The sequence below is a fragment of the Saccostrea cucullata genome, unplaced genomic scaffold (genome assembly GCF_032062105.1).
Source record: "Saccostrea cucullata isolate Sc308-1 unplaced genomic scaffold, CSIRO_AGI_Scuc_v1 ctg3176, whole genome shotgun sequence".
NCBI lineage: Eukaryota > Metazoa > Mollusca > Bivalvia > Ostreida > Ostreidae > Saccostrea > Saccostrea cuccullata.
Genome location: NW_026924278.1, coordinates 71101 through 96730, shown reverse-complemented (window position 1 = coordinate 96730; position 25630 = coordinate 71101). Strand labels below are relative to the sequence as shown.

General features: G+C 34.0%; 1 protein-coding gene across 1 annotated transcript; it reads left to right on the top strand.

The window, feature by feature from the left end:
• The first annotated feature begins 838 nt into the window (after positions 1–838).
• LOC134266110 (uncharacterized) lies at positions 839–2509 on the top strand. Its single transcript, XM_062748345.1, has 3 exons — positions 839–1027; positions 1475–2054; positions 2184–2509. Exons 1-3 carry the CDS (start codon positions 839–841, stop codon positions 2507–2509), a joined length of 1095 nt encoding a protein of 364 aa, XP_062604329.1.
• The last annotated feature ends 23121 nt before the right edge of the window (positions 2510–25630 follow it).

Below are 25630 nucleotides of genomic sequence, written 5' to 3'. Positions count from 1 at the left end.
CTTGGATTTGAAAGTATGAAAAATCAGGAGACACATATACAAAGTTTTATTGTATAAAATATAGGGGGGTCAAATTTCTATGAGGGTCATTTTTCAACGTGTGTGAAGTCGTAGAATTAATGGTTTGGAATGTTTTTCTACAGTCGAAAAATGACCCTACTTGTCGTAGAATATTGACCGGGGGGTCATTTTTCTACGTACCCCCCGGTCAATATTCTACGGGGGTCACTTTTCGTCGTTACACCGGCATGCCCTTTTTCCTTTGGAAGTTAAGTAACTGTTCAGCTCATAATAATTGCAAAGCATTTCTAATGTCTCCCCATTCGAAAGTCCCTGTTCTAATGAGAATCGACAAACCTTTATCACGTAATTCTTTCGTCGTACCAGTCTGTTGACTTTTCCCTTGCCCACTGATCCCCCAAAGACCTAGCCTAGTGCAAAAACCTTAAAACTACACACAGTATGGTAATATCCTCGTCCTTTTGAACCTAAAACAACCTGCGAATTCTTTTCTTTTCTCGGTTCACAATGTCACAGACTTCGTACAAGTTCGAGTATGACATAAAACCTCTCTAAACTCCATCTGATTCCATTATAACGCAAACATTTATACAAGACGCAAAATTATTCTGATATTGTGCCAAGTTTCTAAAAGATCAGATTAATAAACAAATAATTTTAGGGAATATGTAAATCATCTCTGAACTTTGTTGTTGACTTTTTATTTAAAAGAAAAACATAGTAGACATTCTCAAAAAGATTTTTTATCTTTGCCCTTTTGGAAGACTCAGTATACAGACTCTACATATCTATTTTCATTTCAGTCACAAGTTTAATAATGGACCCCCGTACCAGTGCCCAAGACGTGATGCGATGTGACTTGTGTGAGACCGCTTTAGTACAGGTGCACTGTGATAAATGCATTGTCAACCTATGTAAGGCCTGTGTGGGAAAACACATTTCCAGAAGAGAAAACAACGGTCACAAGGTAGTCAAATTTCAGGACAGAAAGTCTCACTTGTACCCCGTATGTAAAAAGCATGATGAACAACTGTGTGCAAAATATTGTGATCAATGTGACATTCCTGTTTGTACAAAGTGCACTGCATCTGCGCAACATCTTGATCATAAATTATCAGAAGTCTTGCAAGTTGTGGAAGAAAAAAGGGATACTTTAATCAGAAACAAATTTGAATTAGATTTTGCGATTTATCCAAAGTACCAGTACATTGCCTATGATGTAAAATACAAAATGAGTCAATTAGAAAAGGATTATGAATATCTCTCAACAGCAATTACAAAACATGGAGAGGACTGGCACAGAGAAATTGACAAACTTGTCAAGAAACTAAAAGCAAAAGTTGATAAGATGAAAAACACGCAGATACAAACTCTAAAAAAACATCTGGATGACATAAACAAGAAAATTTCTTACATAAAGGATGAAATCGATTCAACTGAAATTGTTTTACAGACAAATGACTTGTCCAAATTGTTAAGTGGCACATCCAACATAAATATATACAGAAATCTTCCACAAGAACAAGAAATGGCTCTATCTTTACCCAAATTCATCCCCAGAGAAATCATAGGTAAAGAATTCAATAAACTGTTTGGAGCCTTATCATGTAATTCTGTTAGTTCGGATGAACATAGCTACAACAAGAAGAAAATACAGAAATCATCAGAGACAGTCATCAATTTTGTAGACACTGGGTATAACAAACTTTACAATGTTGCCTGCCTGAGTGATGAAGAAATCTGGACAAGTGGAAATGACAGCACCATGAAACTTTACAGCATCAACCAGGGATCACTGCTCAAGTCAATATCAACTAAGTCTGGGAACAACACTTCAGTCATCGGAGTGACAAAAGCCGGAGATCTTGTTTATTCTGATTTCGATGATAGGACTGTGAATATAGTGAAGAATAAGGAGACAGAGGAGGTGATAAGACTACAGAACTGGAGACCTTTTGGTGTCTGTAGTTCCTCCTCTGGTGACCTCCTGGTTACCATGCTTAGTGATGATGATTACCAATCAAAAGTTGTCCGTTACTCTGGCTCCACAAAGATACAAACTATTCAATTTGATAATAAAGGAAAACCGTTGTATTCATCCAGTTATATTAAATATATTTGTGAGAACAGGAACCTGGATATCTGTGTGTCTGACTATGGAGCTGGAGCTGTAGTGGTGGTCAATCTTGCCGGGAAACTGAGATTTAGTTACACCGGACTTACTCCTGCTCCAAAATATAAACCATTCAGTCCACGAGGAATCACCACAAACATTCATAACCATATCCTTATATCTGATGTCAACAATGATTGTGTCCACATCATTGATCAGGATGGAGAGTTCATCAGTTACATACCCTGTGGACTGACTAAACCCTGGGGACTGTGTACAGATTCAAATGACAATCTCTTTGGTGCTCAAATGGAAAAAAGACAAGTGAAGAAAATAAGATATTTAAATGCCATTGAATACGCCACCACTGCATAGATTTAATGAAAATTTTCTCGACAAATTTCATCGTATTATCCGTTCACACCGTGCCATTTTCCATTGTACCTCTGAATTGCATAACTCAAAAAAGAGAATTACCGTTTGTCCGTGAAACCATTTTGATGTACACTCCACAAAAATCACATATTGCTACATGTATCTCTAATGTGTTTTCTTCATTCACCTTGTATGAGATTAAAATTCATAGTAGGAAAATAAATTTAAAAATTGACCGTATGATCTTTTTTTGGAAAGAAACATGAGAATTCAAGATCAAAGTCCAGAAAAAATACAATATTCATTATAGGAGCAGAGCAAACACAAACCTCCAAAACATCAGAGTTGGGATCAGGTGCCATGGAGGAGTAAGCATCTCCTGCCGACCGGTCACATCCGCCGTGTGCTCCTTGTCATGATCGGGGAATAACAGAAAAATCGTCAATTCAGTGTATAAATAATAATAAAAATTATAAATAATAAAAATAATACAGGGGTTGATGTACGAACACTAAAAATAATACAGGGGTTGATGTACGAACACTAGTGATTTGTTTGCGAGGTATTAGGTAAAAGTGTTTCATGCATAACGTTCTTTTTAATGAATTAAACATCCCTTCGCAGGGGTGTTCAGGAAATATTCTAAATTGACTTAATCAGTGATATACCAAATAAGCAAATTTTTAGCAGAATTTTTAGCGAGTAGTGTTGAGATAGCTTAAAACTGAATATCGATAAAATTAATTGATATTAATTATTATTAGATTCTTTAGTGAGCATTTTAAAATCTCTACAATAACATTTCACGAAAAATAAGAATATCAGTGTTTAAGGACAAATTGCTTAATTTCCGCCTCGCTAAAGAATGACCTGACTTGCGGTCCCCACAAAATTAACAAAAAATAAAATGTCTAAATTTTACTCAAATTTTTATATGTAACTATAGCTAATCACTGATATGTGCACCTTCATAGAATACTATTATTATCAAAAATAGAAACGTGGTTTGATCCTTTACTGGGGTAGGGGTATCATGTTTACATCCAATTTCCGTTGCATTTTAATCCCGCCCACTCTTTGAAGCCCTTAAGATATACGAGCGCTGGTAGCTACGATTTTCTCCTTTGCCTGGTCACTGTATTTTATTGAAATCTACCTATATGCAAGAGGAGAAAATTGTACCTAACTGCGCTCACATGCTATTTTTAAAAAAAATGTAAAATCTAGCTGGCATTTCCCATTATGAACAGATCGACGGAACTAGATTTTCTGGCATAAGAATGAATTCATATGCTTATCGAGGCACTGGCGATACTTTCTAATTGACCAAACATCTGAATGAAATTCGTTACGAGTGAGTACCACAAAAATACTATGGAAACATGCTTGAAATATTACTTCTTTCAGAATTTTTTTTTATGCATTTGAGTCTTAAATTAGACACGGATCTACATATGTACAATTTCGAGCCGAGATGGCAGTAAAATTTATACATTTACAAACAATTGATAAATGTACATTAGTTTAAAGGGCTTGTAGCGTGTTTGGTGAGCATTTCGCTAGGCCTACGTGTATTCCCAATTATCACTGAATACAAGTTTCCTGTGCATATCTTGTCCAAAAAAACTTAATTGCTGAAAATCCATGCTTATTATTAAGTATTGGTTGATCTTTATAAAAGTTTGATATGTAGAATAGGATAACAGGTAAATTGACCTAAACCACGTATCTGAGATAAAATGTAAACATAGTAAACCAGCATTGTTTGTTGTTCTGTCATCAGATTGGACAATGAATATGTGTGAAATGATAACAATAGCCATATAAGGTCTTCTCGGACACGCATATCCCTCTATTGTACTAAGACCCGCCCATTCTCTTGCCATAAAGGAACATATTCTTACAAACCTGACCGAATTTAGCTGTGATAAGGTCTAAAAAAATCGAAGATAATGCAGTACTCTTTATAATTAAAATATGTCTGAACTATTGAATCTATTTAAAAGTCGTATTTATTCACTTATTTTTGAAAACTACCAACATTGTTGTAGATTGAATATAATTCGTCGTGGAAAAAAGGGCCCCAGATAACAGTTTTGTCACTTCATCCTTTCCACTTATACGGTATTATGACGTCATTGTAAGCGAGATGACCTCACTTTTATAACAAATTTTTGTAATAATGGTATTGAGAGCTGTAAATTAACCCTAGAAAATAAATCTAAATTAAAATGTAAACATTAACAAAACTTTATTTTATTTTATTAAGCTATACAGTAAAACTCGTTTAGTACGAACACGGTTATAGCGAATTCACTGATAAAGCGAAGTTTTTCTGGGTCCCCGGTAAAATTCTTAACAAATCTTTGTAAAATTTTACGGTTATAACGAACTCTGATATAACGAATTTACGGATAAAGCGAACTCATTTTGAGTCCCGGTGAGATTAAATATGATGGAATTTACATCTTTCATAACGAACTTTCAAAGACCTTAACTAAATTGAAGTGACTTTGCTTTCCTAACATATTTGGTAGTAATACTTGAAGGAAAACATTCATATTGCGAACTCGCTATACATGTTTATACGAATTGGTTGTACGGATATAACGAATTACGGATATAGCGAATTAAATTCACAGGTCCCAAGGACTTCGCTATAACTCGAGTTTTACTTAATCTGTTATTTGGATTAAAATGTAAGAAGATGACGTCATAAGTGAACATTTAAGTAAGTTGAAAATAGATCATATATATGTGAATGAAAGACATGAAGATACCAAACAGTATTCAATATCAAAGTCCATAAAAGATACAAAATAGGAGCAAACGTGTACCTCTTAAACTCAGAAGCGAGATCAGTTGCCATGGAATAGCGAGCATATCCTGTCAACCGACCACACCCGCCGCGCGCAATTGGGAAACAAGGGGGAAATCCGTCGTCAATTCAGTTTATAGATAATGCATTGGCTATCAATTAGTATAAAAATTCTGTATTTAAATATGCATCAAGGTTCTTAATTAAAAAGTTTTAGAGCAGTTTCATAGTAATTAAAAAAAGAAAATAAAGATTGTTGTTTTGACGCAATTGCAAAACAGTAAAGATATTGCTGCTCATCGCACTATAGTTTATGAACAACGATTTTCCTTAATTCGCAATAGTTTAATTTGGGTTGTGAAGCGTCATTTGATTGGATCAAAATTGATATAAAAGAAATAAATTAATCTATATTGTTTAACCTGCTTTGCCTACGTCACAATGACTTACGTCAAAAACTTATTATTCCACTTGTCTTTGCTTCTAAAATATGAACAAACGGTTTATAAAGAGTAACATTTACCGACCAAAGTTAGTCAGTGTAACATGAGTTACTATTTAATTCATTCCTTAAATGAATATTAAAAAATAAAGACGTTTTTATATATCTAGAAAAATATTTTTTCCGGTTTGAAAGATTGAGGTTGGGGCTTTGCGATTGGTCATTAAACCTGAATTTGAACTCAAGCTTTTTCCCTTATAAGAAATCATCAAAAGGTGTGCAGTAACTTCCATTCAAATATTTGAAGAGTGGAAATTTAGATTCCTCATTCTGACCAGGAAGTATAAATACTTGTACCTGACAACTAACAGTTTTTCAGATTAAATGGTTATATGACGTTTATAAAAATCCATAGACAAGTGGGCAGCCATTACTTTCTCCCTCTCTTCAATGTTTACGTCAGTTGATAATATTTATATATTTACCTCATTTAATTTTTTTTTAAATATTGAATTACTTGACACATTTTGATAATGTTAAACAAAATCACTTTAAGAAGAAAATGAGAACTATCATTCTAGAAATTAATGTGTCAGAGTTAAAAGTAAAGCCATTAACGTTAAATATTAAAAGCCATTCTCTGTAACCATTTAAACTTCGTTGCCACGCATGGTCACCGATTTTGATGAAACTTTACCCATGCTTAGTATTTAATACCAGAAACAAATATCAAACAAAATATCGTTACTGTGCATCTTGGTTGTTTTTGCAACAGCCGGAAAAATTTGAAAAATCGAGATTTTCAGCCACTTTAAATCTTGACTGTGGCTTAATGAAAGCTAGAAAAAGCAAACCAACCATTCTCACAAAAACATGACACCTTGATGTCACTTTTACTGTAAAGAAACTGTTTAGAATATATCTCTAAGTAAGTGGTAAGCAAGGGTACATTTGGAATACATTTAAAATGCTGAAATATGCTGAAAAACACTCCGTATTCACTAATGGGAGGTGTTACATGCACAAACTCAATCATCAACTTAAGAAAAACAATGAAAATGTTTGACCTTAAGTATATAAGTATAAACAATATCATTCTATAAATGACTTTCATGGTTGCCATGGTAACACAGTGTAACAATGCAAAACCAGTAACTGAAATTGGGTTAATGCTACTGTCTTGAGGAAAAACATGAAAATTCAAGACTGGCAAATATCCATCCTTAGGACCTTGCAACACCATAACCATAAGAGAAATTGGGTATAATTGCTACTTTGCAGTGTTACCATGGAAACAATGTACCAGTGCTTAAAAGTGAATTATTTTTCGCTGAATTCGGAACTAAATTGCCATTTAATCAAGAAACAAATTAAAGGACTCAGCTTGAATAGTACTTATCTGTTAGAACTGAAGTTGAATATCATATATTGATAAAATTTGATGAATAAAACAACACTGTTGCTATGGTTATTGAGAAGGGAAAATGTTCGATTTTGTGAAATTTATATCAATATTAAACCCCGTGTGCCAACTTCTTGCATCCACATAGTGAATGGATGATATTCAAAATTAAAAGTCATGTTAGCTGTTGATAAATATCAATTATAAAAGTTTTGGGAATCTACACTTAAGGGTAAGTATCCAAGGAAAGAAAATATTTTTCAGGTTTTTAAGCATATATTTTCTGCCTATTTCCATAGCAACGCTCTATTTAAAGAATCTAATCTTTTTTTTTTAAAATGGGAAAACTTGGAGCACACCAACATCTTATAAAATTGATCATTAGTTATGAGGAAATGTGCTTTTTTAAAAGATAGGATCAGATTTAAACATACAAAGTGTTACTTTGAAGGCTGTCTGTGGTATAAAAACCTTGGCAACCATTGTCAACCAAAATGAAATATCATATTTTGTTCTTGGTATATGTTTCAAGGCTGGCTCTTTTTTCTATTATTTGATTACATTTCATCCTATAATTGCTTTTTATTTTTACGTGTATGACTTTATAAAATTCAATGAATATTTTTTTTTTACTTTTGAAAACTTTGTTATCATAGTAACGTATGTTATAGTTGATTTACCAAACATGTTTATCATGCATTTGAGACATCTGACCTTCAATTTTTCGAAACAGTCATTGCCAATTATTTGCTTTGCCGCAAATGTTAACTATGGGCTCTAAACATGTTAAAAAATGCCATTTTTCGAAATTTAAGACATGTTGCCATGGTAACTATATAATATAGAAACCAATTTTCGCATGATTTCAGTTTAGGGTATCAACGACTTTTATCATAGAGAGTTTGGAGAAATTCTGAGACTATGCGTGCCACAGCTCCTATATAAATGTATATTCAAATTCAATACAGAACATAGATTTTTTTCGTTAATAATCAACTACTTATTCAGTCAAGGCTCATCCCTAAAGACATCCATTTAGCCTTATATGTTAGTGTTGCTAGGAAAACCAGTTATCAAAATAAGAAGTAAATTCAATCTAATTGAGCAGAAACAAAAACGACATGTTAAAAGTGTTGCTGTACTTAAGACTTTTCAATATATATTTGGGGCATTTTCAAAATTAGTCCATTTTTTGAATAACATAATTTTAAAAATTGATAGTGGTTTAACTATGATTTTTTCAACTCTTTTTGAATAATACAGTATTATAAAACTACTAAAATTAATCGCAATGCAAATAAAAAAAATATTTCTTTAAAAAGATATTGACATTTATCCTTGTCATTTTAACTTTAATGTTCTTCCTGTTACTTTCAAAATAAGAGCTGCAAAACTCTATATTTATCAAATAATCTTTTGTACATTGTTAATGTTTAAAAAAGAATATCATTGAATGCCAAGATGCTTGACATGTATGTAATATATAACCGTTGAAAAGCGTGTCAAACCACCATATACCAAGCAGAAACAAAACGGAGCACAGTTAAAGTATCAGTCACATTATCCAGCGATGGGGTATACGATGAGAAACCGATGCGTTTTTTGATGAAAATGGCGTGGTTGCCGGCCGGGCACCACTAGAGATCGGTAGGTGACTGAGGTCATTTTGCGAATCGGTGGGGTCATCGGTAGGACATAATTCGTAGTTAAAATTCAGCGATGTCTCCAATGATGCCTCACATCGCTCCTCATCGACAACCCATCATTAATACATCTTTCAGATTGGCCGATGTATGGACGAGCATCGTCCAATATCCGTTGAATCTGAGGTCATCGGGGGGTTGAGTGATGTCCAACAGATAACGGACGTTCATCGGTCGATGTTCGACCAAACATTGGCCCGTAGTCAACCGATGTTCGAACGATGTTCACCAATGTATGAGCGATGTAATATACATCGGCCAATTATCCTGGAACATCGTTTTATGGTAATCAATGCTTCACTGGGCCTTTGAAAGTCTGGCCGGCAACCACGACATTTTTATCATAAAAGGCATTGGTTGCCCATCGAATACCTATCGCTGGATAATGTGACTGATTCTGTAAGGACTACTAGGCCGATCTGGACCGATGTCAGGGCATCGTTAACATCACGGATTACCAACGATTACCACCGGTCTACGGCTACCGGCCGGGAAATGTGACCTAGCTATAAGGGTACAAATGAAAATATCGGCGATTTTTTAAGATAAAAAAATACATACTTTATTAGGATGGGCGATTTTTTTTAGGACTTCACTGATATCAAAACAATGTAATGTGGTTTAAATCTACATGTTGGAGACATTTAGATTTTTTATTTAGACTTGTCACATGATGTCGAGGTCACATGGTTTTAGCAATTATACTTGCAATTTAGAGGTCATCTACAAATTCCAATATTGCAAGGCATAACCAAGTTAAAAATCTTAGTTTAATCTATACTCCTTTACAACACTATATGTAGTTTGTGAAAAGTGCTGCGAACCTATATAGATTCCCTTTTTAATTGCTAAAATTAAATGTGTTGGACGGCAGGTTGAATATTTTGCTGGTAAACTACATTTAATATAGCTATAATTGATTTATTTGCAAGATTTCATGAGGTTCGCAGCACTTTTCAAATATCTTAATGCATCTTGAGTTTATGTGTAAAAACTGCCCTTGCAATAAATCGATTTATTAGGGCCCTTCCATTACTTTTTCAATAATTCTGCATGCAAACACACGACAGTATTACTTGTCTGGAGAATGTACGGACAATTTATAAATAAAATACTAAAATAGACATCGCATCCGAGTTAACGGCCTTTGCAAATAATATTTTATTTGAGAACAAAAGAAATTTTTCATTGTACAAAATGTGACTTGATCAGCCTCTCACTATGTACAAACTGCGTCATTTTTGCGAAATGATGTCACATTGACAGGTGCATTGCGATCGATGCATCGTTTATATACTGTTGTGTTGGATTTAACAAACGACAAAACTGCATGTAATAGTTAGTTTGTATGTAGTATACAGCTATCCAGCTGTTTGAAATAGCAAATAATTTTATTTTGTGGTATTTTGAAGACCTTATATTATGTGTGACGTCATCGTAAACATTTCCCGTACATATTAGGCCCTGCCTCCTTATTTTAACCTTAACTGTGCTGCGAAACTATAGGTTTCTCTTCATTAATTACCTTATTGCGGAATGTTTAGATACTAAAGTTGAAAAAAAAAACATTATTGTACAATATTTTTGTGATTAGAATAATCCTCTTACTGTCATTCCTGTATATTATGAAGGAAAAAGATTAAACACTAACAATAAGAACAACTTTGAACCCTTTCTTTATTTACTTTCAAATCATGAACTTAAGACAACAGAAAATGATGATAAATTGAGGATCGTGAAAACAGTTTCTAGGAAAGTGAGATAACTTTTAATTCAACATTTTCTTTGTGGTAAAAGGGATGACATAAACTGGTAGGACATGTCACTCCCTGAATGTTAAATGCACAATACTAGTATTTAGTGGGCGGCATAAGTAAAACACTCATATTAAATTAATCTGTAAATGAATTCAATCAAAATGAGTTGCAGAATTTGTACATATCTACACAGAGTAATATTTTCCCTATCATTTAACTGAGCGCGTTGTAAAATTCTAAGTATCAAAAATAGATTTATGTTGTATATTAAATAAACATTAAGGGGGGGGGGGTATTCACAAGTACTCGTGATATCTAGTGATATAACAAGCCGTATACGTATTTCTCAACCGAAATATTATGATTTAAGTAATCAATTATTCATTGAAATTAAGAAAAATTATGAAAAGGCCATTTAATTATGCTATCGACAAAAATCGAAGCAAATTGGAATGAAAGAATAAACCTGTAAGTTATATGTAATATTATCTCACACTACATTGAAGAGGCTTTAAAGAATCTTTATATCTCTATAGGGCATACTTTTCAGCACCGCAGTACAGTGAAGTGGTAGCATCGTTTATTAAAAGTGTGTCTGTAGGGCGATGGGGGCGGGAGGGGAGAAAAACATCAACTTACCTGAAACAAGCAGACTTTCAATTAACATCTTGTAATACTATAAAAACAAGAATAGTCATCACCCCACACCCACCCCCTCCCCAAACCGGTGATTCAAACCTCCATTAAAAGTGTGGGCGTTCATGGAAACAGTTGACAAAAAAGCAACCGCATCCAGAATAATTTAATAAATAAATACATAAATGTACACAATAAGAGCGCCCCTCAAATCTATTTGAAAATATGAAGATATTGTACATCATTGAATTAAATCTGAATTTAATTTGTTTTTCATAACATCGATCTATATACATTTTTGTAAATTATAAATTGCACTAAAGTAGTAGCACATACTGTTACATGTATATTATATCTTTTATGTTGTTACAATATTTGTTAAACGTCATTTGGTTCATTCGTTTAAATAAGTAAAAAGTAAAATTAATTTTAGTAAAATTTAAGATTTAAGAGGGTATGACTGGGTATTTTTTGTTGGTAATAAATATCAACCCATTGCGAAAAAAAAAAATAAAGTCAGATACTGTAGATTCCTTATTTTTCGCGAGTATTTTTTTTTTTATCGCGAATTGGCTCTTTAACGTTAAATCGCGAGAATTATAATTCGCGAATGGACGGTTTATTAACAGAATTTAGATAGATTTCAGCACCATAAAAATAAAAGCGAGTAATATTTTTTGGCGAGTGATGCTTCTCGCAAAATTACGCGAAAATTAATTACTAGCGTATGATTAGGAATCTACAGTATTGCAAACTAATGGAACGAGTGAATCACCGACTTACCACGATACGCCGTTTATTGCCTGGTTTTTGTTTGCTTATCTATCATAAATAACAATTTTATCAGCATATAACACTATAAATCTCCAGTGAACTAATACCTTGTATGTTCACGAACTGCTTTAACAACCATCGTATTTACAAAATGCAATGCTTAACTGGACCCTTTTTATTTTCTTCGTGTTAAGTATTTGCTCTGGTGAAGTTCTAATATAAGAGACAAAAATCTCTCTTACTGCATTGTGATCAGAATAACTTCCCCTCAGTGAGGAATACATACGAGGACTGTATGGTAAAATCGCGGACAAAGCGTTTTTCTCGAAAAGTTATGGACGCACTTAGCTGAAATATTCAGTAAATGTTTATTTATTATATCTACATGATCTAAGTGCATCATAATTTTTTCGGTAATCTATAGATAAGAATAAAGATTTTATTATGCTTGAAGGTGCACAGAGTACGACCTACGGCGCACGGTAAAAAAACAAGGTTTTATTAGAGATGACACAAGTAAATAAAAGTTTTGAATACATAAGATTGGGATTAAATTATCCATATTCGATTCCTCAATCTATTTTGTCCTCTATATAAAAGTTTTAGTAAGTTTGGTTAATTTTTGGCAGTTTCCCGAGCATTTGAAATGGGAAAGTGGTAAGCTTAACACACGAAATACGGCGACGTTTGATGACGGAACGGCGCACCGGATAGCAGTTCATTTTGAACTTAAGGTTGTAATGAGACCATATTTGCTATGAATACAGAAGAAAAAATATAAAAGTATTACCAGATCTTTGGTTTACAAATGAAATGGGAGTTTTCTAAGTGGTGTCTTTTTAATTGAGTCATCGGGTAGTTTAAATCACAAAGACAAACTGCTATAGTAATAGCAAAAGATGCTGTCACTTTCAAGCATCAATATAAGATTGTCTATTAGTTGAATAATGGTAATAATACTGTCCGTAACTTGCTAATAAATCTTCAGAAGATCGCATGTGTGTCCCAGATTGGTTCCTCAACTGTTGATGTAGACCCAAGTAGGTACATCAATGAAATTTCTAAATTTAAGTGGGACTTATCCATGTTATCCTACTTTATATTTAGCAAATATGAAACGTAACTCTGCTTTGGACACTTTGACGTTATCATCTGTGTGCTGTAAGGTTATACAATACATAACATAATATCTCATAATTTGTTTATTTGTGTATATATCTATTTGAAATTTGCTATGTTTATTCCGAAAATATGTACTAAAAAGTAGTGAAAATTTCAAAACGCAGTGATGAATATTTTTCACACTAGACGACCTGTCCACGAAATTACAACCCCAATATATTACAATATACATGTAATATGTTCAATTCATCAATGCAAAGACGTGAAGTATGGATGGTTATCATTTTAAAACAAATTCAGACTTAAACTGTAATAATTTGTAAATTCGAAATCACAATCATCCATGTCACCAGAAATATACATGTCTGACATATCAATGTCATAGCTTCAACCATTCAAACATTATGGCGAATTCATTTTTTTTTCGATGGATAGCTTGACGGACGAAAAGGACAAAAACTATATTCCAGAATTTAAATAATTGATTAAATTTACTTTACCTATCGTTATCTCCATGCCACGTCTGTTATAACTGTTGGAATAGTTTTACATTTTTTTAGCTTTGTTTTAAGACTGGAGAAAACAAACGTTTGAAAGTACTCTCAGTAAGTTTAATCGGAAAGTTAATTATGGCCATAAATTTGGTTACATTACCTCAGTCAAAATGTGGAAAAGAAACTATTTAGTGAAAATTGTTTTGTAATTCGCTCAGGAATTGTAACCTGGAAAGTTAATAATGACCATAATTTTTGGTTTTTGGTTTAGCTATCTTCGCCAAAAAGTTAAAAAAAACACATCTATGTAGCAAAAGAAGTTTGAAATTACTCTTTGATAGTAACCCGGACAATTAAACTATAATCATAATTTTGGTACCGAACGAAGTTCGTCAAAAAGTGAGATTTCTGAATTTTGCATTAAATAACTGAATTAAAGATTTAAGAACAACAGCTGCTGTTTTTCACAGTGTAGAAGAAATATGAAGTTTTTTTCCGGGATGGGAAAGACTAGAATTTAATTCTGATTATTCCCACCTCTTGTATTTCCTAGCCAACCCTGACCTGTGAGTACTTGTAGCTAACTCTCGGGATTTGACGCCCTAATGCCACCGTACTGCAAGATCCGAAATTGTGCCTAGTTTTTAAAAGATTAGATTTTTAAAAATAATTTTAGGGATTATGTATTTCATCTCTGAAATTTGTCTTTACAACAACACTAGTGGACACTCTCAAAAAGATTTACTTTTACTGATGTCCTGTTTGAATAATTAGACTCTACTTAATCTATTTTTACTTCAGGCACAACTTTAACAATGGACCCCCGCACCAGTGCCCAGGACGTGATGCGATGTGATCTGTGTGAGACTGCTGTGGTACGGATGCACTGTGATAAATGCATTGTAAACCTGTGTAAGGCCTGTGTGGGAAAACACGTCTCAACAAGTGAATCCGACGATCACAAGATCGTCAAATATCAAAAAAGGAAATCTCACCTATACCCCGAATGTACGAAACATGATGGACGACGATGTGCAATGTATTGTAATCAATGTGACGTTCCTGTTTGTAGAAAGTGTTATGCATCTGAGGAACATCTTGATCATCGGGTATCAGAAATCATGCAAGTTATGGAGGAAAAAAGGGATACAGTTTTCAGAGAACAATTTGAATTAATAAATATGACGATTACGTGCAATGTATTGTAATCAATGTGACGTTCCTGTTTGTAAAAAGTGCACTGCATCTGAGCAAAATCTTGATCATGTTGATCATCGGTATCAGAAATCTTGCAAGTTATGGAAGAACAAATGGACACAGTCATTAGAGAACAAATGGAATAATATGACGATTTATCTAAAGTACAAGGACATTGCCTCTGATGTACAACACAGAATGAGTCAATTAGAAGAGGATTATGAATATCTCTCAACAACAATAACAAAACTTGGAGAGGAATGGCACAAAGATAGTGACAAACTTGTCAACAACCTTAAAGCTGCAGTTGATAAGATGAGAAAAAAATACGGTAACAAACTTTACAGGAAAATCTGGATGGTATAAACAAGACAATTTCTAAAATAAGTGATGAAATCGATTCAGTTGACATTGCTTTAAACCGTAATGACTTGTCCAAACTGTGAAGTGGCATATCCAACATAGATATATACAGAAATCTTCCACAAATAATCGCTCATTCTTTACCCAAATCTATTCCCAGAAAATTCATAAAACTGTTTGGAGCCTTATCGTGTAGTTCGTTTAGTTCGGATGAACATGGCTACAGCAAGAAGAAAACACAGATATCATCAGAATCTCTTTTTTTTACTGCAATCAAAGAACGGCTCAATGAACCAGAAACAGTCATCGATTTTATAGACACTGGGTTATAACAAACTTTACAATGTTGCCTGTCTGAGTGATGAAGAAATCTCGACAAGTGGAAATGACCGTGAGACTTTACAGCATCAATCAGGGATCACTGCTCAAGTCAATTTCAACTAAGTCAGAATGCAAAACTTCTGAATCAGTCATCGGAGTGACAAAAGCCAGAGATCTAGTGTATACTGATTACGATGATAGATCTGTGAACACATTAAAGAATGAAGAGATAGAGGAGGTGATCAGACTACAGAACTGTGACTTTTTGGCGTCTGTAGTACTTCCTCTGGTGACCTCCTGGTTTCCATTCTCAGTGATGATGATTACCAATCAAAAGTTGTCCGTTACTCTGGCTCCACAGAGAAAATAAAACATTCAGTGTGATAATAAAGCTGAACCTTTGTATTCATCCAGTTATATTAAATATATTTGTGAAAACAGGAACCTGGATATCTGTGTGTCTGACTATAGAGCTGGAGCTGTAGTGGTGGTCAATCTGGCAGGAACATTTAGATTTAGTAACAAGGGGCTTACTCCTGCTCCAAATCATTAACCATTCAGTCCACGAGGAATCACCACAGACATTCATAACCATATCCTTATATCTGATGTTAACAATGACTGTGTCCATATCACAGACAAGGATGGAGAGTTCCTCCGTTACTTACACTGTGGACTGAGTAAACCCTGGGGACTATGTACGGATTCAAATGACAATCTCTTTGTCGCTCAAAGGGATAAAAGACAAGAGAAGAATTCAAAATAAATTATTTGTTATACGCCACCACTGCATAGATTTAAGAAACATTTTCTTGAACTTAATCATATCATCCCTTCAGGGCGTGCCATTTTCCATTGTACCTCGGAATTGCATAACTGAAAAAAGTTAAAAGAATTAGCTGTTGTTAGTGAAACCATTTTTATGCACACTCCTCAAAAATCACAGATATATTGCTACATGTATCTCTCTTGTGTGTTTTCCTTTATTCATCTTGTACAAAATTGAAAGTCATAGCATGAAAATACATTTAAATACTGTGTTATCTTTTCTGGAATGAAATATATGGAGATAACGAACAGTATTGAAGACCAATATTCCATGAAACAATACAAAATAGGGGCAGAGCAAACACGGACCTCCAACACATCAGAGCTGGGATCAGGTGACATGGAGGAGTGAGCATTCCCTGCTGACCGGTCCCACCCGCCGAGTGCTCCTTGTCATGATGGGGAAATAATGGAAAGATCCGTCGTCAATTCAGTAAATAATAGAAATAATATATGGGTTGAAACCAGAATGGTATGTTTGTGAGGTATTCGGTAATTAAATTAGAGTAAGAAAAGGGGGTTCACGCAAAAACAAAAATCCCTGCAGGTCTTCTTGTTTGTACTTATAAACAAAGGACATGAAAAGTAGCGCTTGGACACCAAATTATGAAAACAATAAAAAGAATTACGATCTTTGGTTCAGTCTTTTTTTTTTAATTTCAATAATACCAAATCTGACAAAAAAGTAGCCTTTTGAAAGAATTTGACAGATCTTTAGTTATAATGGGAAGAAGGTATGTCCTTTGTATGTTTTCTGTCTCCTATCACTATGAACCTGTGAGTACAGACGCAACTTTTCTCTTTGAGCGCAGTTTTGTTTCAAACAATTGATAGAGCGTTTGCTCCGTAATCGGGAGGTCGTAAGTTCGAATCTCGGTCGCGACAGACTTAAGACGTTAAAAGAAGCTTTAGAACATGATAGTAGATCTCTCATTACATGGTTCTCTTCAAATAAAATGCAGGCCAACCCTGAAAATTTTCAAGCAATTTCTATTGGAAATAAAACGCAAAGTAAAAACATTATATTTGATTTAGATGGAATCAAAATTCCTTGTGAGGATGAAGTTAAGTTGCTAGGTATAACCATAGACTTTAAGTTGTCTTTTGATACGCATATTACAAACATGTGCAAAAAGGCTGCAAGGCAATTAAATGTTCTTAAACGGTTAGGAAAGCACTTAACTAAGTTAGGAAAACTTACAATATATCACTCTTTTATCATGTCAAATTTTAGTTATTGCCCCTTAACATGGCATTTTTGTACTGAGCAAAATACTCGCAAAATAGAGAAAATTCAGGAAAGAGCATTAAGATTTATTTACGAAGATTATAAAAGTTCTTATGAGAGTCTTTTACATAAATCTAAACTACCATCTTTGAAAACCAGAAGAATGCGTGCCATTGCTATAGAAACCTTTAAAATTTTACAAGGTTTAAGTCCTGTCTTCTTGCAAGATCTGGTTGTTTTTAAAAATAATTCATACAATTTTAGATATACAAATACTGCAGAGGTCCCAAGACCAAGAACAACAAGGTATGGGATGAAATCATTTAGGTATGAGGCAGCAAAGCTCTGGAACTCTCTACCCAATGAAGCCAGGCAATTCTCCTCATATAATCAATTTTCAAATTACATTTCAACTTGGTGCGGAGAAATAAATTGTAAATGCAGCTCCTGCAGACTTCAGACTTCTACGCCTCATACCTAATTTTCAGTTTTATAGATGATCGTCTTAAGTTATTATTTATTTATTTATTATTTTGTTTTTTTACAGTATTGTGCTTTCTTAACCTTTCCTCCTTGTTTGCGTGCATGACTTTTGTTTTAAGTACTTGTTGTTCTCTTATGGTGACTCTTTTATTATGTTCCCCAAACGAAGTTGGGGAACATATTGTTTTTACTCTGTTTCTTATTATTAGGTCTTTCCACCTTTCTGTGGAAAGACCTATTGAAATTGTTCTGTTTATTAGGTCTTTCCACCTTTCTGTGGAAAGACCTATTGATTTCCTTCTGTTTCTTTTTTTCCTTTTTCTTATTATTTTTTATTATTTTTCCGCCGTGTGATTTTGAGTTTCAAGATTTATCGAAAAGATTTTAAGTTCATAAGAATGTACTCCGTAAAAGATTTTCGCAGTTGACCCTGCGTATATGAACTATGACCCCTTTCGGAGTTATTACCCCTTTCGCAAAAAAGCTTGTTATCGCTACTCCTCTGAAACCGTAAACAGTAGAGAAATGAAACCTTCACTAATGTCTTTGACTACTTTAGTAGACACTTCATTGATTCATTGCGAAAGTATTCATTGACCCCTTCAGTGAGTTATTGCCCCTGAAACTTTTTGAATTTTACAAATAATTAAAAATTTTCAAAACAAGAAGTCCTAGAGACATGGGACCAACTGCATAAGATTCATTGACCTTTGACCTTAAAATTCATGTAAAGGTCAAAGGTCAAGGTCATTCCAAAAATGAGAAAATTAGCTCTTTTTGTATCTCTTTTGTCTTTCAACATATACTTAATGTCTATGCATCAGTGATATGTACTCTTAAAACTGTTTCAAAGATTTCATTCTTGTCCCCTAAGATTAAACCTTTTAAAAGTTATTGCCCCTTGTGCGAAAAACCTTGTTATCGCTACTCCTCCGTAACTGTAGACCCTACAGACACCAAACCTTCACTAATGTCTTAAGGGTCTTTAGACCTAACTTCATTGTATAAGTGCAAAAGAATCTGATGACCCCTTATATGAGTTATTGCCCTTTAACTTCTTTGTACTTACTATTAAACCTTATAACTTGAAAACTATAAGTGGTAGAAGCATGGGGTCAATTGTATTGTGACCCTTGACCTTTGACCTTGAATATTTTTTCAAGGTCAAAGGTCAAGGTCATTTTTTTTTAATTTTTTTATTTTCATTTTTTCTATGCTTTAAGAGAGTTTTTGGTTTCTTTTTCATGGAATTTAATTTTTAGGAGTCAGATATAAAACAGAGTTCAAAGAAGGTGGAAAGACCTCTTATTGTTCTGTGAACAATAAGTCTCCTAGTTATTATTATTTTTCCGCCAAACGTGTTTTTGAGTTTCAAGATTTATCGAAAAGATTTATAGACCATAAGAATGTACTTCGTAAATGATTTTCGCAGTTGACCCTGCGTATATGAACTTTGACTCTTAAAGGAGTTATTGCCCCTTTTGCAAGAAATGCTTGTTATCGCTACTCCTCTGAAACCGTAAACCGCAGAGATTCCAAACCTTTATTAATGTCTGCGACTACTTGAAAGGATCTTCGGATCTATTCATTGCGAAAGGATTCGTAGACCCCTACTGTGAGTTTTTGCCCCTGAAAGTTTTTGAATTTTACAAATAATGAAAAATTTTTAAAACGAGAAGTTGTAGAGACATGGGACCAGCTGCACAAGATTCATTGACCTTTGTCCTTAAAATTTATGCAAAGGTCAAAGGTCAAGGTCATTCCAAAAATGAGAAATTAAGGTCTTTTTATATCTCTTTTGTTTTTCAACGTATACTTAAAGTCTTTGCAACATTAATATGCCCTCTTAAAACTATTTGAAAGATTTCATTCTTGTCCCCTAACATTAACTCTTTTAAAAGTTATTGCCCCTTACGCAAGAAATGCTTGTTATCGCTACTCCTCCGAAACCATAAACCGCAGAGGTTTGAAACCTTTACCAATGTCTGCGACTACTTGAGAGGACCTTCAGATCTATTCATTGCAAAAGGATTCGTAGACCACTTCTATGAATTATTGCCCCTGAAATTTTTGAATTTTATAAATAATGAAAAATTTTCAAAACGACAAGTCGTAAAGACATGGGACCAACTGCATAAGATTCATTGACCTTTGACCTTAAAATGCATGTAAAGGTCATGGGTCAAGGTCATTCCAAAAATGAAAAATTTAACATTTTTTATATCTCTTTTGTCTCTCAACATATACTAAATATCTATGCATCAGTAATATGGAACCAACTGCAAAAGATTCATTGACCTTTGACCTTAAAATCTAGGTCAAGGTCAAAGGTCAAGGTCATTCAAAATATGTAAAACTAAGCATTTTTTATAGCTCTTTTGTTCTTAACCAAATTCTAAACATCTTTGCATCTTCAATATGTACTCTTAAAACCATTTCAGAGATTTCATTCTTGTCCCCTAAGATTGACCCCTCTAAAAGTTATTGCCCCCTTCATTGTAAACCCATGTTATCGCTACTCCTCCGAAACCGTAAACCGTAGAATTACGAAACCTTCAACAATGTCTGCGACTAATTTAGAACACTTCTCATTCCATTAGTGCAATAGAATTCGTAAACCATTTTAAGTAGTTATTGCCCCTGCCAGTTTATGATGTTTACGAAGAACTAAAAACTTCTAAACAACAAGTCGTAAAGACATGGGCCCAACTGCATGAGATCTTTTGACCTTTGACCTTGAAGAATAGGTCAAGGTCAAAGGTCAGGGTCATTGGAATACTAGAGAAATTGTCGATTTAAGGTATAAAAATCCAAATGACCTTGACCTTGATATTTGACCTTGACCTTTGACCTTGACCCCTTACTCAAAAAGTAATGAAGAAATATTCATTACCTTTATCTAGATTCATCTTCAAGTGTTAATCTCAAGTTTATCTCTCTTTTTTTTTTTTGATGACCTTGACCTTTGACCTTGATAAATGACCTTGACCTTTGACCCCCTATTGACCCAAAGGTCACAATCAAGCTAAAGGTCGTCGAGGTATTTTCAACTCTTACTTTAACAAATGCTTATACCCCCCCCTTTTTCTTAAAAAAAAAATCAACAGCAGCATAGAGAAAATGTCTACAAGTCAAAAGACACGATGTATCGTCATAAGATTCGGAGTAAAAGCAAGAAGAGACCTTAAAAAAAGTGTCCTGAGAGTTTTAAGGTGAGTCTCTAAAATATTATGAAATTCTAGCGAAAATCGGCAACATCTGCATTTTTTTTTCTGTCTGAAATTATCTATTGCTGAGCATAAAAATTAATTAAAGCCCGTATTAGCTATTTCTGCAATTGTTGTTAATATCATTCGATTCTCCTGCTCTATTACGACATTTTAATGCCAAGTATTCTTGCTTTCTTTAGAGTATGGAATTTATTTCAATTTTATTTGGATTTAATATTAATGGAATGAATCTTCATTTCATCTGAAATTTGATTTTTTTCCCCCTAGAATAACACAATCCCAAGAAATAGCGACTTTCAGCATAGTAAAAAGAAATACACGTTTCTTCCCTGAGTTTCCCATCTAGAATTACATGTTTGGATTTTTATTTATGCTACTTACATTGAATTGCATGCCTATTTCGGTCCAGAATGTTAAAACCCGAACCCGATTCTCTGTTTTCCTTCTCCATAATTACAATCTGCCTTGCATCTCTCGCTCATGTTTCTCACATGCTCTTAAATAATTTATCGCCATCCATTTCAAACATAAAACAACTCAAATCGGATATTTTCACACATCTATTAATACATGTATAATGCACATATGATGCAGGTACACATGGGACATTTCACGATGTTTTCACTTACGCTTCCGTCTTGATGCGCAGATCAAATGCATGTGATTCATATTAATAGGTATATCATAATTTTAATCAGACCCTACCCCTTACATCTTAACTCGAAAACAATCTCATTCAAGTTCATATATACACCTAGGAGCGTGTTACAATGTTTTCTATGTGCTCTCTTTGCGTGATCAATGAATTCGTGCTTATCCCCGAGTCGACTCGTATAAACCAGGAAGTCTGTTCAGAATATATTTCTACCAACTGCGAGCCCGATCTAAACTCCTAGTAGAGAAATGAGAATTTTGCTGTTTTATTTATTTTCTTGCTTTTTTCCTACTTTTTTCAGCCCAAATGATATTGAAACACTTAAAAAGGTGGAAAGACGTCTCATTGTTCTCTGAACAATTAGTTTACTAGTTATTATTATTTTTCTTCTTCTTCCTGGGTACTTTTTTGTCCGGGAGTGATCTTGTAAACTACACATCCGACTTGGGTAAAACCTTTTTAGGGTCAGTAGGCATGTTATGTAGATTTGCGGAACGAAGGTCATTTTGCGCGCACGTGCTTGCAAGAGCGTGCACGTGCAACACGTGAAATGACTGATTGAATTGATATGGGCGAAAATTTTTACATTTTTGATGAAATGCTTTGAAACTCATAATATGAGGATATATTAGTACCATAGACAATATGACATGGTGTAAATAGCAAGATCTCACGCGCATGCACGTGCGCTTCGCTCTGATTGGCTGAAAGTAAAGTCTCAATATCTTTCTTGTTTTTTAACGAAATCTTTTGAAATTTTGAACATAGTACGCTTTAGGATATCCTACAACATGATATATAGCATTCATCATGAAAACACGTGCATGCACGTGTGCTTCAATCTGATTGGCTGAAAATTTAAACAGCTATAACTCCCTTGGTTTTCAACCAAACAGAATGGGATTTGGAACATAGATATATATAATGAACTTCTACAAGAAGGTATGGTCACCATGCACATGCATACACGTGGGTGTGCGTGTGCTGCAATCTGATTGGCTGAAACTTTAAACAGCTATAACTCCGTTGGTTTTCAACCAAACAGGATGGGATTTGAAACATATATAATGGACTTCTAGAAGAAGGTATGGTCACCATGCACATGCATACATGTGCGTGTACGTGCGCTGCAATCTGATTGGCTGAAACTTTAAACAGCTATAACTCCCTTGGTTTTCAACCAAATGGGGTGGGATTTAGAACATAGATAGATGTTATGGACTTCAACAAGAAAGTATGGTCGCCATGCTCATGTATGCACGTGAGTGCACGTGAAATGGGTAAAATAAAAAATACACTTGAATGAGCGTTTTTTTATATATACTTTTGAATTAAATACTTTCATATTTAGCATATTAAAATATATAGATTGTGTAGACAATATGATATGGTCATTACGCACATGCATTCACATGCGCAATTTGAATGAACATTGTACACTTCTGGGTAAACGTTGTTTAAGTCTCAAATGCATAGAGTTTGTCATTAATTACGCTTACACTATAAAAGGGAGTTGGGGAGCGTTTGGGGAACATCTGTAACGGTCCCCGTTACAATTAGCACTAGTTTTCTTTGTGTGTTGCTCAAATGTTTTGTCTTTTATTTCTTTCTTTTCTTTTTATGTCTGTTTATCAATGTCTTTGGTTACACTTGTGTGTTTAAATGAACTTCTGTCTTTGTGAAACTTTAATGTGATATTTGTGCACTTATGTGTATATATGTACATTTTATTATAAATATGTTTTTATGTTTCTAGTCGGTAAAAGAGCTTTATAGCTCATGTTCTTTGTTATGTGTATGTAGTCCGACTATAAATAAAATTTACTTACTTACTTTTACTTACTTAAGAATAGGTAACAACTGTTCCTTAGCCATGCCCTCGTTACTTGAAGTTAAAGTCACGGGTCCTTTTGACGAGACCTTAAAAATCGAGATCTCCTGTCACGGAAGGCGTTGGCACGATAAAGATCCCTCCGAGTAAAGTCAAAATTCGAAGCCCTTTATCGGAATATGGTATCGTCTCTACATGTTGTAAAGCAATCGTTTCACACACTGATATAGTGCAAGCTATTACACTATCACAACGCTTTCAGAAGTATAAATATATATGAAGTGTTGTGCAAAAGGAATAAATATGAAATCTTACAAATTTTCTCTAAAAAAAGAAAAGAAATTCAGAATGATAAGAATTGCGGACTAATTACTCGTACATCTTAAAAATATGATTTTGGTCAATCTATCCAATTGTACAATATACAATATTTATAATTTTACAAATTGAAGATAATCATCACATTGTTAATTATTCTGTTCATATTTAAGCATATTTTTGTAAAGATATGCCTCTTCACGATGGGATGCTTTACATTCCGACAAAACGAAATTTGTTCAATGGTAAATCTATTTCAAGAATGTTTACGGTCTAAAAATAAAATTAAAATTTTGATAAATCGGAGAAAAACATTTGTCAGTTTTAATTAATCCTTATACATGTAACCATCATATCAATATACCAGATTTACCCGCCTTTTCTGATATATCAGAAAGAACTTTTTGAGCATTTCCCTCTCAACCACAGTTATCTGAAAACAGATTGCACCGTCTTAAAATTTTCTTATTTTTTATTCTAATGCAGTTGTGTGACGTAACCTTTCAAAGTTGTTTAAACCATCTGACAAAGTTCAGATGTATAAGGAGAAAAAATTGTGTGGTGTCATTTTAAAATCTCAAGAACCAGTGTGGACCAGAAATACACTGGTAGTGAACTTACAGTATGTGGAAGCTAGCTTCTTCAGAGATGAATAGCAGATTCTAAATTGTTCAAAATTGTATTTTGGGGTTCGGCTATACTATATGAAGAAAATAGTTTTGGTCTGATTTCGATATAACCTGACACACAAATAGCTATAGACTACACTAAGATATATAATTTAGTGCATATGTTTTTGATTTCAATGAACCATGTTGCCATGGTTACTAAAAATAGAAAATTCTGTGAAATTCCTTTAAAATGTTACTCCTCCTCTAATTTTGGTCTGATTTCAATTAAACTTGGCACACAAGTAGACGACACTAAGATACCTAATTCTATTTATTGCTGCCTGTTGCAAAGCTTCGAGTTCATGTGCTACTTGTACAGACAAGTAGAGCTACAGTCTCATCAGACACTTCTGGTTTCTTTTTTTTCAACTGAAATGTTATACATGTATTAGGTATACAATACAAATTGGGCCCCAGAGTAATAAGAAAAACAATGCTTATTAAATAGTTTTTTTTAAAATTTCACCACTGTTTATTATTTCTACAGTCAACTCCTATCTGCACTATGGTCACATATATCATAAATCTGAACAGGACTCATAAATTAGGGCATATGCCATTGTTGATTTTATTATCTACGATATCAGCACCAGGGTACACTCTTCACATTCATTACACCTGACTGCTTTATTGTCACGGTTATCGGTGTGGTATAAAGGGGTCCTCAGATATAAAGGGAGTCCTACCCAATATGGCCGACACTACTTGCCATGCTTGACAATGGAGAGCTGCAAAGTTTGATCTATACTTGACACATGAGGCCATTAAATGAGCAATGAGATCTTTTTTGTGCCAGCGTCCACTGCCACACAGTACCTCTGTTTATTTGGCCTCATCCAAAGGACCGG